The sequence below is a fragment of the Equus przewalskii genome, chromosome 8 (genome assembly GCF_037783145.1).
Source record: "Equus przewalskii isolate Varuska chromosome 8, EquPr2, whole genome shotgun sequence".
Classification (NCBI taxonomy): domain Eukaryota; kingdom Metazoa; phylum Chordata; class Mammalia; order Perissodactyla; family Equidae; genus Equus; species Equus przewalskii.
In genome coordinates this window covers 67577083-67592128 of record NC_091838.1, presented here as the reverse complement: position 1 = coordinate 67592128, position 15046 = coordinate 67577083, and the positions used below count along the sequence as shown (strand labels likewise).

Sequence of the window (15046 nt, the reverse complement as noted above, 5' to 3'; positions counted from 1 at the left end):
GAGGATGGTTATCCCCACTCAACAGATGGAGAAATTGAGGCTGGAAGAATATAAGTTACTTGCCAAAGGCCACATGGAGCTGAGAAGACATGTCAAGATTCTCCCAAGTGCTGGTGCCCTCAAAGCCTGAGTCTTGACTTGTAATGACACCGACTTTCATCGCAAGGAAGGACAAGGAGCTGAATGTCCTCGTTTATTTTAGGTTCCCACATGTTCAGACCCTAAACTAAAAAATCTTCCAGAGAAAGTCAGGGCTAAAGTTAAGACAAAAAGTGTAAGACTCTCTGAAACAAATAGAGTCATGAACTGAAAGTAGGCTGATTGGCGTTACAAGTGGGTGGTAACTGGGCTTGGGGTTATATGTGTGTTCTTGCTATGAGCTAAACACCACGACTCTCTTTGTGTCTTTCCCCGACATTTAAAGAAGAGCCAGAATTCTCCTAGTAGACCAGGACAATGGAAAGGGATCTGCTTTTTCTAAACTTTAGAATCCAAAGGATTTATTAGAGTTGGTTAGACATTGACACTACACACCAGGGCTCATTTGAACACTTGACAGGGCTGGATTCCAGAAGGTCTAATTAGTTAGGGAATGTGGGAGAAGCTCCAAGATTCCTGCCAGTGGATGGCGCCATGTTAGCTCACTCCCAGAAATGCCTACTTATTGCCCTCACAACAAACCCTTGGCTTGCTTACTAGCTGGAAGACAAACAATACAAGCTTTTCAGAGCAATGAGGAAGTTATTATTTCCTTGTGCTGACTCCAAGGCCACGGACTAAAGCACTAGCTTTGGAGCTGGGAGGACCTCAGTTCAATTCCCAACCTTGACCCTAATTCTTACTCTGTGGTATAAAGCAATTATTTTACTTTTCCCTTCATCATGTTATTGGATTTGGTTAAAATAAGGGACACCCAGTGCCTCTCCAGAGCACCATGTGCATCGCTGTCTAATGGACATGCACCAAGCTGTACACAGCAGCCCTGCTAAGCCTATACAGCACGCAGGGCATGAGGCCCACCCGACAGAGCTCCTTCTCTTTCCCTAGTCTCCATTTGGTTATGGCTTAATTCAGGAACTACATATAATTTGCCTACTGTGTGCCAGGCACTGTGTGAGGTGCCGGGGACAGAGGGAGAGTTAAGACAAGGTTCTTGCTGTCCATACACTTCCATTCTAATGAGAGAGATACAGACAAGTAAACACAATTGCAGTGAGGGATGAGGCATGTAGTGTTAGAAATATAGAGAGGAAACAGAAACAGGACAGGGGAGTGAGAAATGAATTGTCTGAGAGAGTCGAGGAAGACTTTCCGAGAAGCTGACCTAGAAACTAAGTTTTGAAGGATGAATAGGAGTTTGGCTGTGAAAATCGAAGAGACAGAAAAGGGAAGAGCACGTGCAAAGGCACAGAAGCACAAAACAGAGGGCCCTCAGGCCCTTTCAGGAATTTTGCTGCCCGCCTGTTGTATCTCCGGCACTGCTCGGAAGCCCAGGAATAGTGACCAGCTCTGATGTCGAGACAAACAGCTCTGCTCTCCAGCTCCTTGCTTGAACCTCCATGGGTCTCTGACCCTCTTGGCTCAGGCCTTCTGCTCCTAATTCTGGCCTTTAGGCCTCTGGCCCCAGCAACATGTTATGGATACACTTGCCTGACCTTGACCTTCAGGTCTCTTGGACATGATCCAGTCGAGGATCTGCCACTTGAATGAGAGACACTCCTCCTTCCACCCTGCCTTGTGGGACCCTAAAGGCCAGGCCAGCCCGGCCTACCCTACAGGGTCACATAGAAAGATCTGCAACTGGTCTGATGGAGCTAGAATAAAAAAAGTCAGTGGGGGAGGGAAGTGGCAGGAGACGGTCTGGAGGTGGGCAGGAGGCCAATCTGATTCCCGCTAAAGAGTCTGGACTTTCTCCTGCAGACACGGGGAGCCAGGGAAGGGCATGATGCAGAGGACGGGCAGGCTCTGATTCGCCTTCTCTGGGGCTACTCTGGTGGTGAGAGGGCGAATGTATTGGAAGCAGAGAAACTAGAAGCAAGGGGAAAAAATCAGTATGGGAGGCTGTTGTAATAGTCCAAGCAAGACCTGAGGAGGAAAGAAAGCCAGGCTTCCCTGCCCCTTGCTGCTAGTACCCTCGAGTGGCCACCCTGGACGCAGGGGCGGGAGAGACAGGGTCCTCTTTACTCATCTTCGTGGTTCTATAGCCCTCCATCACAGTTCTGGTTCTTACACGTGGAGGCTGCCTCCTGCTCCATCACCATCACGTCTCCTCCTTTCCCTCCCTCTTCCTCTCCCTCCCCTCCCTCGCATTCCTCCCACTCTTTCTTTTTGCGCCTCCTCTTTCTCCTTCCTCCTCCTCCCTTCTTCTCTCTCTGGCCCACCCTGGAGCGACATGCTTTGCCTCCTACCTCTAGCCCAGGCCTCCTCGACAGGAGATAACGGAAAAGTAAAACTGAAAAGCAAGCGTGAACCTGTGAAACCTAATTGAAGAGCCACCAGCACGTGTCTGTGAGAGGCAGGCATGACATGAGAGAGCACTGGCCTCACCACTTTAAAACAGAAGCCGACAGAGTAAGGCGCCCACCAAGGGCTTGACCTGAAAACTCCAGGGTGTTCCACAAATATTAACAACAACTTTTGTCACAGAGTCTGTCACCTCGGAGCCTGGAGGAGGATGTCACAGCTCTCTGCAAGGACCCTGCCAGGCAGGTGGGAACTAGAGAGCGACCGAGCAGCATCCCTGAGCCCACGCTCTGGCTTCCCTTGTGACCATCCGCCAGCCTCCACTTGCCCAGAACTATCTTCAGTGACTCTCCCCAGGTCACAGCAACCTATTTACAGACATCTAGAATTCCCAGGCACTTTTAGGACAAGCAACTCGGGATGTTTCCAAGTGGGCAGCAAAGTCTTCTCTAAGAGAAGCCGTTCCTCCCGATCTATTTATGCCCGTGTAAACACTCGCCAAGGAAACAAGGCATGTGGGCATGCGCCAGCCCTGCAGGCCCTCAAGTTGCTGCAAAAGGCAACTGGAAAGTCACATGTCATAACAGTGGAAAGTACATATGCAACTATTCTTAGCCCTGGAATGTATACACTGTCTCCCTGCCCAGCAGGTCTTTCACAAAGCTCTAGAAAACTATGAAAGTGCCTTCAGCATAAACAAATCCAGAACTCCCCCAGGGCAAATCATTCGCCAGCTGAAGAAACGGCCTGGGTTGATGGTTTCACTCGGAGCTAGAAGTGGGAACTCCCAGGGGGCCGAGCCAGGCCGAGCATCAGAGGACATCGCTTCAGCAAAACAAGGTAAGTGCTCTGATGTTTAATTCTTCTGCAGGTAGGCTGCCAGGTGCCGCCCAACAACCCTGTCCAGGGTACGGTTTGGTCACTGCTTTCTATTTATTCCTTCTTTAAAACAAAACCCAAAAGGCTCCATGAAGTCATGTTTAAAAAAAAAAAAGGGAAAAAAAAAACATTGCAAAGGTCCATTGTCATCTCTCAACTGTGTAGTTACCAGAGGGCCACACCCCCAGAATGACGTCCTCAGGAATGACTAACATCCAGAAAGATGCTTAGATGAGTTTACTGAATAACAGATATTCTGAGAATCGGAAAAAAGGCCCACAGACTTCTGCATGTCAAATGCACAGACTGTCATCTTGCTTCAGGCTAACATTTCAGCCCCTGACAATCAAGTAATTTCCAACAACTTGGTTTTTGGGGGTTTTTTAAATTTATTTTTTCAGATTCTCTGAAGGTGCTGTTTGCCTGTTACCTTTGAGAGTAATCATAACCAAAAAGAGAAGGGTCCACTGTGAGGTCTGGGGTATCCGTGGCCTCCCTTTACAACCTTCTCTAAGCGATATTCTTGGTGGTACCCACAAGCATCTTCGTGAATGGACATAGATGTCCTAAGTCTTGGAGCCACCCCAGCCAAACGCTCCAGCACGTGCTCCCTCTTGGGACCTCTCCCGCTCTTGGTAGGATGGACCAGGATTCACCAGACGGGCTGCTCTTCAAAGACCACGATTTCTCCTCCGACTTGTTGAGACAGCTCAATGTCTTAAGACAAAACAGGATCCTGACTGATGTGAGCATCTGTGCTGGGGCCTGGGAGGCCCCCTGCCACTGCAACGTGCTGGCCTGTAGCAGCCCCTACTTCAGGGCCATGTTCTGCAACAACTTCCGAGAGAGCCGAGAGGCCAAAGTGCAACTGAAAGGCATCGACTCGACGACTCTGGACCGGATGGTCCTGTATGTGTATACGGGGGAGGTGCACATCACAGCAGAGAACGTTCTGCCCTTGATGGAGGCGGCCTCCATGCTGCAGTACCCCAAGCTGTTTGAGGCCTGCTCCTCCTACCTCCAGGGCCAGCTGACCCCCAGCAACTGCCTGGGCATGATCAGACTCTCGGAAATCTTAAGTTGTGAGACCCTCAAGAAGAAAGCCAGGGAGGTGGCCCTGACCTATTTCCCAGAGGTGGCCGCATCGGCTGACCTGAAGGAGCTCTGTGCCTTGGAGCTGCGAGACTACCTCGGAGATGATGGGCTGTGTGGGGAGGAGGAAAAGGTGTTTGAGGCCCTTATGGTTTGGATCAAGCATGACCTCCAGGCCCGTAAACGATACATGCAGGAGCTGTTCAAGCAGGTCAGGCTTCAGTACATCCACCCGGCCTTCTTCCACCACTTCATCGCCAACGACGCCCTCCTTCAGTCCTCGCCCTCATGCCAGACCATCCTGGAGATAGCCAAGAGGCAGATGTTTTCTTTGTACAGCACCACCAGTGCCCCAGACCTCCAACCTCCGTGGCATGTCCCCCCAAGAAACTCTTACCAAGATTTCCTCATGCTCCTGGGTGGAAGGAAGGACAACCAGCAAACCACCAGGGATGTTCTGCTATACAACCCACAGACCGACCAATGGCAGAGCCTCGCCAAACTCCCGACCCGGCTGTACAAGGCCTCAGCAGTCACCTTGCACCGCAGCACCGTCTATGTGCTGGGAGGCATGGCTGTTGGCGTAGGGAAGAGCGTGCTCAGTCGCAAAGTCTACATCTTCTCCCTGAAATTCAATCATTGGAGGCTGGGGCAGCCCATGCTGGCGGCCCGCTACTCCCACAGGAGCACTGCCCATAAGAACTTCATCTTCTCCATAGGGGGCGTTGGAGAAGGCCAGGAGGTCATGAGCTCCATGGAGAGATATGACAGCATCAGCAACATCTGGGAGAGTATGGCCAGCATGCCAGTGGGGGTTCTCCACCCTGCAGTCGCTGTGAAAGACCAAAGACTCTACCTTTTTGGGGGAGAGGACATCATGCAGAACCCTGTGCGTCTTATCCAGGTAAATGGCTGGTCCTTCCACTGTGTAAGTGCATGAGTGTGTACCCACACATACACACACACACACAAACACACATACATACACATGCACACATACACACATATATACACATACACATACATACACATACACATATACATATACACACACATATATACAGTCTCATATCGCTTAATGACAAGGATACATTCTGAGAAGTGCATTGTTAAGCAATTTCAGCATTGTGTGAACATCACAGAGTGTACTTACACAAACCTAGATGGTATAGCCTACTACACACCTAGGCTATATGGTACTAATCTTTTGGGACCACCGTCGTATACGCAGTTTGTTGTTGACTGAAATGTTGTCATGCGGCGCGTGACAGTACACACACACATATACACATATATGTACACACACGCATGCACACGTACATATACACACATACATATAATACACACAAACCCTTGCCATTTGGGGCGGAAGGAAAAAGGAGGAAAAGAAAGAAGGAAGGAAGGAACTTTAACTTCAGCCAGATTTTATCCATTTATGAATTCTTTTTGTATAAAATTAATATATACATAAGTACATCAGATACAATCCCTGTGTACAAAGAGTTTATCTTTATTTGAGAAGAAAAATAATATGTCTAAAAGTTTAAGCTAGAAGACATTGAATGTCAGATAGTGAAGTCCTATAGGAATTTTGCAGGTGCTTCTAACCCAAATCAGTAAGGCCTTAAAGGAAGATGCACAAACATTGGTCCACAATCTGTTACCACATCCTCTGGAGCGGGGCCTCAGATTGGCTGAATCAAGATCTCTTTGTGCGGAGTCCTGACATTTACGGTTTGCAAACGTCTTCAGGGGATCCTAAGGCATAGCCAGCTTGGGGAACCCCTACCTTAAATGATAGGTAGATGCTAATTTTATTAACAAGCTCTCTGAGAAGTGCAGTTAATGAAAACCAAAATTTCAAAATATTGTGTTTTCCAACGTTATGCAAGTTCTAATCTCCGCAGTTCACCTAATGAGATGAGAAACTTGAGTAACGAACCTGTCTTTAAAGATAATCCGGGAGACCCCTGGTATTTGCTTTGTTCCTTTATAGGAGTTATATTGAGTGCCAGCCACCGTGAGGGCCCCGGGGGACATGGGCATGAGTAGTAAATTGCACTCACCACCCCCCAGGAGCAATTGCAATTCAGATGCTGAATAGGTAGGTGCTCTAAGAGGACAGGGGGTGCCCTAAACCAGCCTAGAGGGCATCAAGGAGGGTATGAGAGTTCAGGGAACTTTGGAAGGACTTCTGTGAGGGTGTTTTAAGCTGACTTGAGCAGAGAGGCAAGAAGAGAGAGAAGGCAGGTGAAGGCAGGGGAGCATGACGGTTAAAAGAGGGGGGAAAGTCATGAAAGGGTGGATGGAAGGATTTGACAGGGACAGAGGTGGGGGCAGGAAGCTTCTCCGAGCAGGTGACTCTGCCTTCTGAAGCAGGAGTCAAAGTCATCTGTTGAGGGAGGAGTGGGGTTCTTGAGCAAGAGAACAGCTGGTGCAAAGGCCCTGAAGCAGAAAGGGGCACAGCTCGTTAACTGGAGGAACTGAAAGCATGACAATGTAGTTGCAATACAGAGCAAGGGGGAGAAAGGTGGTGTGCCAAGGCTGGGGTTGGGGGGTCGTTAGTCCACACATAATCTCCATCAGCCCCCTTCCCAAGCTACCCTGAGCAACCCTTTCCACCCAGACTGCTGCCCTTGAGCCCCTTTATAGAACATTCTGGAACATTCTTGAAGGATGGGTGTGTGTGGAGTTGAGACTGATCTGGCAGGGCCTTCTAGGGCTTGCCAACGAATTGGAGTAGTACCCTGAGAGTAACAGGGTGGGTGAAGTAACCAAATTTGAATTTTTAGAAGTTTCCTCTGGATCCTTTGTGGAGGAAAGATCGGAGGGGTACTGAGAGAACACAGGGAAGAATGTTGGGGGACCCTTCCAGAGGTCCAGGAGAGGGAGGATGGTGGCCCGGGCTGAGTGGGTGCCAGTAGAGACGGAGAAAAGTGACGAACTCCTATTTAATCCTCTTCTTGTTTTTTTCTTGCCTTCCCTTCTTCAGCCTGTGTTTTTGGCTCCTCCCCGACCATCTAGGCAGGTTCTCAGTCCGTTCCGAATCCCACTCCTTTCTTTGAGCCCAGAGAGACGGGTTCTGCTCCCCTCCAAGTTCTGGCCACATAATACAGACGTAATAAAGTGCTTCTACAAAAAGCTAGAGCCCCTCCCTCTTTTTAAAACTATTTTTCAAAATAAAGTCAACAGGCCTGTTGATGATTTCACATTGCAAAATTGTTACCGACTTCCTAAGAATAAATGCAAAGCTCAAAAAAGCTTTTAAGCTGGCATATCAAGAATGCATAGTATAATCAAACAAGACCTTTGCCAAGCCAAAAAAAAAACCCACGAACATGTAAGCGATCCTTTTACACTGTGGGGATGAGAAGGGGAAAAGGGGAAAAGCATTCATTTGGAAGCTTTTCTTATCTACTGAGCATTAACTTCAAAATGGAAATTTTGCTCATTCAGATATAGTTTAAGATGAGTTCTTTGGGGTTACTTGATGGGGTAGGTTGGATTTTCAGGCATAGGTTGTTTTCTGCATAGGGTGGTTCATCCACATGCACACGTTCTTTTAAGACCTAGACTGCAGCGGGGTTACTGTGCAAATTGTGTGTCTACGTGTACCTTTCCACGTCCCTTCTTTCTACCTCTATTGCTAGACCACATTAAGCAAAATCTTTACCGTAACAAAGTATCACTTCCTCCACTGGTCAAAGACCATCCTTTGTTTTCCTTGCCCCAGCCTCTCTGGGGGTATTATGAGGATTGTGAGCAAACGTTTAATCTATTTTTGAAACCATACCCAAAGCTGACAGAGAACAGAAGGCCAGGAGACAATTACTCACTCAAGGAAAATGCAACCGGTGTTTGCTTTTCCTCCAAGGATCTCATTTTCCGAAGAGTGTCACCTACATGTTTTCAGATGAAACCACGTGCTTGTCCTTGTCTCTAGCACTTGGCGTCCTCCCTGCTTCACTGACTTAAATGACAGACACAGACCTCAAGAGGTCTCCAGTCTCAAAAGCCTCCATTGAGAAAAGCCACACCTACACAGCCCCAAGCAGTGCCACAAAGGTGACGGTGAAGAACACAGACTCTGGGCTCACTCAACAAGACCAGCTCTCCCACTTACTCTAGCTGTGTGACCTTGGGCATGTCATTTAACCTCTCTGAGCCTCAGTGGTCTAACCAGAAAAATTGGGGGAAGTAATGGTATCTACTTCATAGCAAGGTCGTGAAGATCAAATCTGGTCAAATGATCAAAAATAAGGCCTTTAATATGGTGGCAATTATGTTTTATCCAGAAAGAATTTCCAGTGAAGAATACTGCACCATTTGCTTCTGTAAATGAATGTTTTTGTCCCTTCTTTTCCTATATGAAGTCCATCCTACCTCTCCTGTGTTAAATTTTGCCAGTAATGAACTCATTTACATTTGATGTGTGAACTTTGAGGAAATAAACAGGAGAACATGTTCTAGGAGTCACGACCTGGTCTGTTTCAGAGCACGGCCAAGGAGCCCTGCCCCGACCTCTTTGCTCATTCTTCCTTTCTCGTGCTTCCTTTTTTCTATAATTCTAATGACTCTCAGACATGAACTGTCCAAAAGCCTTCCTCAGCCCCAAATTTACTATCGTCTCTAAGACCCTCTTGGATACACTGGAACATTTAGAAATTTAAACATGAGCCAAAAATAAAAATGATTGAAAAATTATTGATTTTATGACTCCTCAAGTTGTTCCATTTCTCATTAAAACTTAAAAATGTTCCAAGTAAGGTAAGCAAACACATACTACAAATGTGTAACTTTTGGTCCATTTGACAGAAACACAGCCACTGATCTCAGACAGTCACATAAAGACCAATTTCTAGTCATACTCTTTCTGTTATTTAATTATGTTTTGTCTACTGATAGTAATATACCTACATTTTAAAAACTGGAAAAAAGTGAAAAGAAATCACTCCTATTTCACCCTCTTAGTTACTACTTCTATTTTTTTTTAAATATATCACTTTAAAATGCAGTGCCATGATTGTATTTCTCCCTCAGGTTTATCACATTTCCAGAAACACGTGGTTCAAGATGGAGACGAGAATGATCAAGAACGTGTGCGCCCCCGCCGTGCTGCTCGGGGAGCGGATTGTCATCGTGGGAGGTGAGTTTGAACAGAGAGTCGTGAGGCTGGACACAAACTTGGCATCTCTCATGGAAAAAGGGTCACTAATAGACCAACGTTTTCTACAAGACAGTTTATTTAAAAGCACGTCCATCCAACTAGGGGAGTGTGGACGACTTGACAAAGTTCTTTCCTCATCCAGAAGTTTCTCCCCGTCTTTATCAGCAAACGAGGAATGAAATAATACCTATTTCACAGAGTTCCTGTGATAATAAGATGCGCTCAGTTATCTAAACCCACTTAGCGCCATCCCAGACACGGGGCAAATACTCAAAAAACGTTTGCTATTGTTAATAATATTGGCTTCTAAGGGATCATCTCTCTATAATGGCAGTATAACGTCACAGTTAAGAGGACTGGTTTTGGGGTCAGATAGACCTGGGTTCAAATTCTGACTCTTCCACTAACTGGCTGTATACTCTCAAGGAAGTTATTAATCTCTTTGTGCCTCAGTTTTCTCATCTGTAAAATGGGGCTCCTATAGGAACCCACCAGACAGGGCTATTGGGAGACCCATTTCTGAGTTCCCAGAGGCTCCTTTGATTGTTGTAGCTCCTGGCTGGGCATAAGAGAGAAATGAGAAAGCCAGTGAGGCTGAGAAAGCCGCCAGAGTCAGGAGCTGCTCCCAAGCTAAGAATGGCTTACGTGCCACCTTAACTTGGGGTTAAAAATGCAGGGGCCAGAGTCAGACAGATCTGGGTCCACACCTCAGCTCTGCCACATCCTAGACCTTGGGCAGGTGCCCAAAACTTTCTACCGTTTAATTCAGAGTCCAGCCTCAGGGTTAGGCAACGGCAGAAAGCAGACACGTGCCAGGACTGCTGACCTCTAGTCCCAGATGAGCAAGGCTGACCTTGTCGATATGCCATTTGGTTTTCAGGTTACACAAGGAGGATTCTTGCTTACGACCCTCAGTCCAACAAATTTGTCAAGTGTGCAGACATGAGAGACCGGAGGATGCACCACGGGGCCACAGTGATGGGGAACAAGCTGTATGTGACGGGCGGGCGGCGGCTGACCACGGACTGCAACATCGAGGACTCGGCCTCCTTTGACTGCTACGACCCCCAGACGGACACCTGGACGTCCCAGGGACAGCTGCCTCACAAACTCTTTGACCATGCCTGCCTCACCCTCCAGTGCATACCCTATACTTCCCCCTTTCCATGAGGTCGACGAGAAACTGTCTGTCTTAGTCAAGATGCTCTTGTGGCAAGAGACAGAACCCAACTCCAAAAAGCTTAACCCTAAAATGGTGCAGGGATTGCTCACAGGACTGAAAAGGCCTGGAGGCATATTGTTGGCAGAACTCTCTTTGCCTCTCTTTCTCTCTCTTCTTCTCTCTCTCTCCCCCTCCCTCCTTCTCTACCTCATTTCTATTAGGCTTCATTCTACAAACAAGCTTCTTTATCCACATGATGTAAGGACAATGGCAACCGATAAACTCAGACTCACATTCTCCAGCTTTGCGTCTGCAGGAGAGAATTTTACCACTATCCTTATGTTAACCCTAAAAAATGATGCTCCCTAGCCCTTTTTTAATTCCATGCCTACCTCTTGCGCCAATCACTGTCTCCAGGCATTGTACCACTGCAATTGGCTAGTCCTGGATCATGTCCTTACAGGCAGAGGTGGCATTAGCTATGGTCCTTGACAATTTATCCAAACTGCACGCAATGGGCTAGAAGTGCCTCCCCAAAGGAAGAAATGCTGGGCTGACAAAAATCACATCTGCCCAGAAAATCATGGAAATTTGGCACGAGAGGGCAAAGAGACCCAAAAAGGTCCCTGGAAGCCCTTGGTCCAGGTGGCAGCATGAGCAACGGGCCATGCGTGTGTTCTCTGCATTCTACGGATGCAGCACACTGGGATTCCAGATAAGTATGCGCAAGTCAGGGTCTAGTGTTTGCAAAATTATCTGCACTGCCAGAATAAAGTTTGCTTCTGGTGCCAGATGATGTTTTCCTCCAGCCCTTGGGGAGCTATAAACCTGTGAAATTAATCAGGATTTTCATTTTGGTAAATGTTATGAGAGTTGCTCCTCTGGGGAAAGCCAACGAATTCCTTCAGAGCTTACAGCAATTACTGCCCTCCCGACCTCAGGGCTGACTTTCCCTATCCATAGCCCTCTTTATCGCAAAGTGCCTTCCACCTGGCTCAGCGCCAAGCTCAGGAATAAGCAGGAGCTGGCAGCCCCTTACAATCACCTGGGGAGATGTTTGAAAAATAGATCCTCATACGAGATGGACAGACGGGGATTCTCAGAGACGGGGCCCAGAGCTCTGTATTTTTGAAAAGTGTCCCAGAGCATCATACAGTCACGCGTCAATTAACAATGGGGATGTGTTCTGAGAAATGCGTCATTAGACGATTTTGCCATTGTGCGAACATCACAGAGCGTATTCACACAAACCTAGATGGTATAGCCTACTACACACCCAGGCTATGTGGTACTAATCTTATATGCAGTTGTATATGCGATGCGTCATCCATGCGGTCCTTCGTCAACTGAAACCTCGTTATGCGGCACGCATCAGGCGGAGAAGGACAGCCTGCTTAGGTGTGGGCACTCAAGACCTTCATGCACTGCTCCCATTCCTGTCCATTCCCATCCTGTCATGGCTGGCCCTGTCCCAGGCCAGCGACGTAGGCAAAGTCTTCTCCTCTCCAATGGAAGCGTGTGAGATGAGTCTTGCTGCCCTGAGCCTGGCACTCTGGCCCCAGAGTGTCCCTGAGCTGAAGCCTTTCTCCCCTCTGGTTTTCCACGTTCATGTTTGGACTTTTCCTTTCTTCTTAGTTTGTGTTTTTTTGCACTTCGATTTCTCTAGCTGGGGTCTGAAGCTCTGCGCTGCTCCCCAGACCATTTGGCAGTGGTCCAGTCACCCCCCCCCCAAGATTGTCAGCCTCTGCTCCTCATCCTGGATGCTGTCCCCTTAGCCGTTGGCTGGCCTCTTACTCCAGCCCATTCTCTTTGAACCTCTCTGTTCAGGCTCTCCATTCCACCTCTCCCTGAAGCTGTACTTACATAAATAACCAGTGACTCCTACAGTGCCCCATCTGGCTGTCCATTTTCACTTCCCATCTCCCTTGACCAGTCAGCAGCGTACTGGACACGGCTGACCCTCCCTCCGTCTTGAAACAACTTTGTCACTCGGCCTTTGGACAACACTCGCTCTTGCTTCCCTTCTTCCTGCAGTTCATTCTTGCGTCCTTATTTTCCTGACTAATAAATGGTGGTGCACGCCAGGGTTCCGCCCTTAGATCTTTTTGTATCTACTCTCACTCCCTAGGTGAGTGAGCGCGTTCAATGCATGGTTTTAAATACCACCCAAACGTTTCTGACTTTCCAGTTTCCTCTAATTCCAGACTCCCCTGCTTGCCCAACATCTCCACTTTGATGTCACATAGATAGCTCAGCCTAGACATGTTCAAGCCCTCTCTATCCTCATAACACTGACTCCTCCCATAGGCTTCCCCAGCCTGCGAGAAGGCAACACTTGCCTCCCAGTTTCTCAGGCCCAAAGCTTTGGACACTACTCTTGACTCTTCTCTTTCCCTCATACTCTACTTGTCACCAATATACCCAGAGCCCAACCACCTCTCAGCGCCCATGGCTTTAACTCTAGTCCAAGTCGCCATCTTTTCTCATCTGAACTATTACAATTATTTCCTCACTAGTCTCTCAGCTTCCACGTGGCCCCTGAATCTCTCCTCGACACACCAGCCTGTGTGATCTTTTACAAACATAAGAGCAAGTCCGAATAGGTCTTTCCTGTATTTAAAACTCTCCAAAGCCTTCCTGGCTTTCTCAAATGGCCTTTGGAGACCTGCCAGACTCCCCATCCGGTCCTGCTACCTCTCTGCTCTCACCTCCTGGTCTCACATCCCACCACGACCCCCGCTCATGCAGCATTAGCCTCACTGGCCTCCGGGATCACAGAGTCCAAGCACGTTTCCACTTTCTGTCTTCATACTTGCTAGGCCCCCCACCTGAAAACGCTGCTCCACATACCATCCTCGCACGGTTCAGCCCCTCACCTCCCTCAGGTTTCTGCTCAGATATGCCTTTCCGGATGGTCCTTATCCCATCCATCAACAGGTCCCGTCAGTGACACCCCTGAAATAGACCACAAATGTCTCCAGCGCCTCTGTCTTCACTGCAAGCCATCCTCATCTCCGGACCAGCCTAATGGACTCACTGCTTCCCCTCCTGTCCCTCTGATCCTTCTGCAAACAGCAGCCAGAGAAATCTTTTAAAAAGACAAACCTGATCATGTTGCTCTCCTGTTTAAAATGATTTCATGGCTTCCCAGAGACCTTTGCACAGACTTCAATCCTTTATTCCAGCCCCTAGGGCCTTATAAGATCCCCCTCCTCAGCCACCCCACCACAGTTGTCTCTGCTCCAGCCATCCTTTGTTAGTTTCCCCTTCCTCTCTCTTGCCCCAGGGCCTTTGTACTTGCGATTGACCCTGCCTGATACACACTTCTCTCACCTCTTCACCTGATGTACTTTCAAATTTACACCTTACACACCAGATTAAAAGTCACTGCATCAGGGAAGCCTTCCATGCACCCCCACCCCCAGCCTGGGTCAGCTTAAATGCCCCCACCGTCTCCTATATATTCCCCTCGGAGACCCTCATTCTATCCATAATTACTTGATCGCTGTCTTCCCCTCCAAACCCTTCTATCTGTCCTGTCCGCCTCTGCATTCCCAGTGGACTCAGGGTCAGCCACATATATTGTAGATCCTCAATAAATATATGATGGAGGGGTTAATGAATTGGTAAACGAATGTAGAGGCTGACTCTACATTCTCACCTGGGATCTCACCTCAAACTCAGAGGTTAGTGTGGCTGGGTTCTAGTTTAAGCCCCCAGATCTCTGCTGAGCGATCAGCTGTCCTTCCGCCCTTCCCTCTTCTTTCCCACGTTTGGGAACAAGTGGCATGGCCTTCCTGAATCAAGCCGGGTGGGTGAAGAGCTTTTCCTGGAGGGCCCTATTTCCCTGGAATTCGAAGGGGGAGTCTTGCCATCTATAATCTTCTCTGGCCTCCAAAAACCCTTCTATCAGAGGCTCACTGATGCCTTGACTTTCTTCTCCCTTCGTCTCAGTCCAGTATTTAATAAGCTGCCCATTTGTGGCTACTCAGAGCTTGTCCAAGTCTCCTTGGGGCCCAGAAGAAGGATGTAAATTGCCTGCTGGGGTTTATAAAGGAAGATGGCACCAGGGCCAAACATATTTGGATACGCGTGGCAGCCCAGCTCTGTGCATCAAGGGAGATGCCTCTGTGGCAGGTGCATTCACACGTCTGGGCATCCCACAGCCAAACCCCATATCTGCTGTGGTTGCAAAATGACCCTCAGGACACGAGGGAACCTTTCCAATTTGCTGAGGATAATCTCAGTCCAAAAAGAAAGAGAGAGAAGGTTTTGGCACATGT

At 48.2% G+C, this 15046-nt stretch overlaps 1 protein-coding gene across 1 annotated transcript; it reads left to right on the top strand.

Moving 5' to 3' along the window:
• Nucleotides 1-3007: 3007 nt before the first annotated feature.
• On the top strand, nt 3008-12849 carry KLHL38 (kelch like family member 38). Its single transcript, XM_008524679.2, has 4 exons — nt 3008-3303; nt 3744-5338; nt 9475-9580; nt 10482-12849. Exons 2-4 carry the CDS (start codon nt 3983-3985, stop codon nt 10769-10771), a joined length of 1752 nt encoding a protein of 583 aa, XP_008522901.2. The 5' UTR covers nt 3008-3303; nt 3744-3982; the 3' UTR covers nt 10772-12849.
• Nucleotides 12850-15046: the final 2197 nt, after the last annotated feature.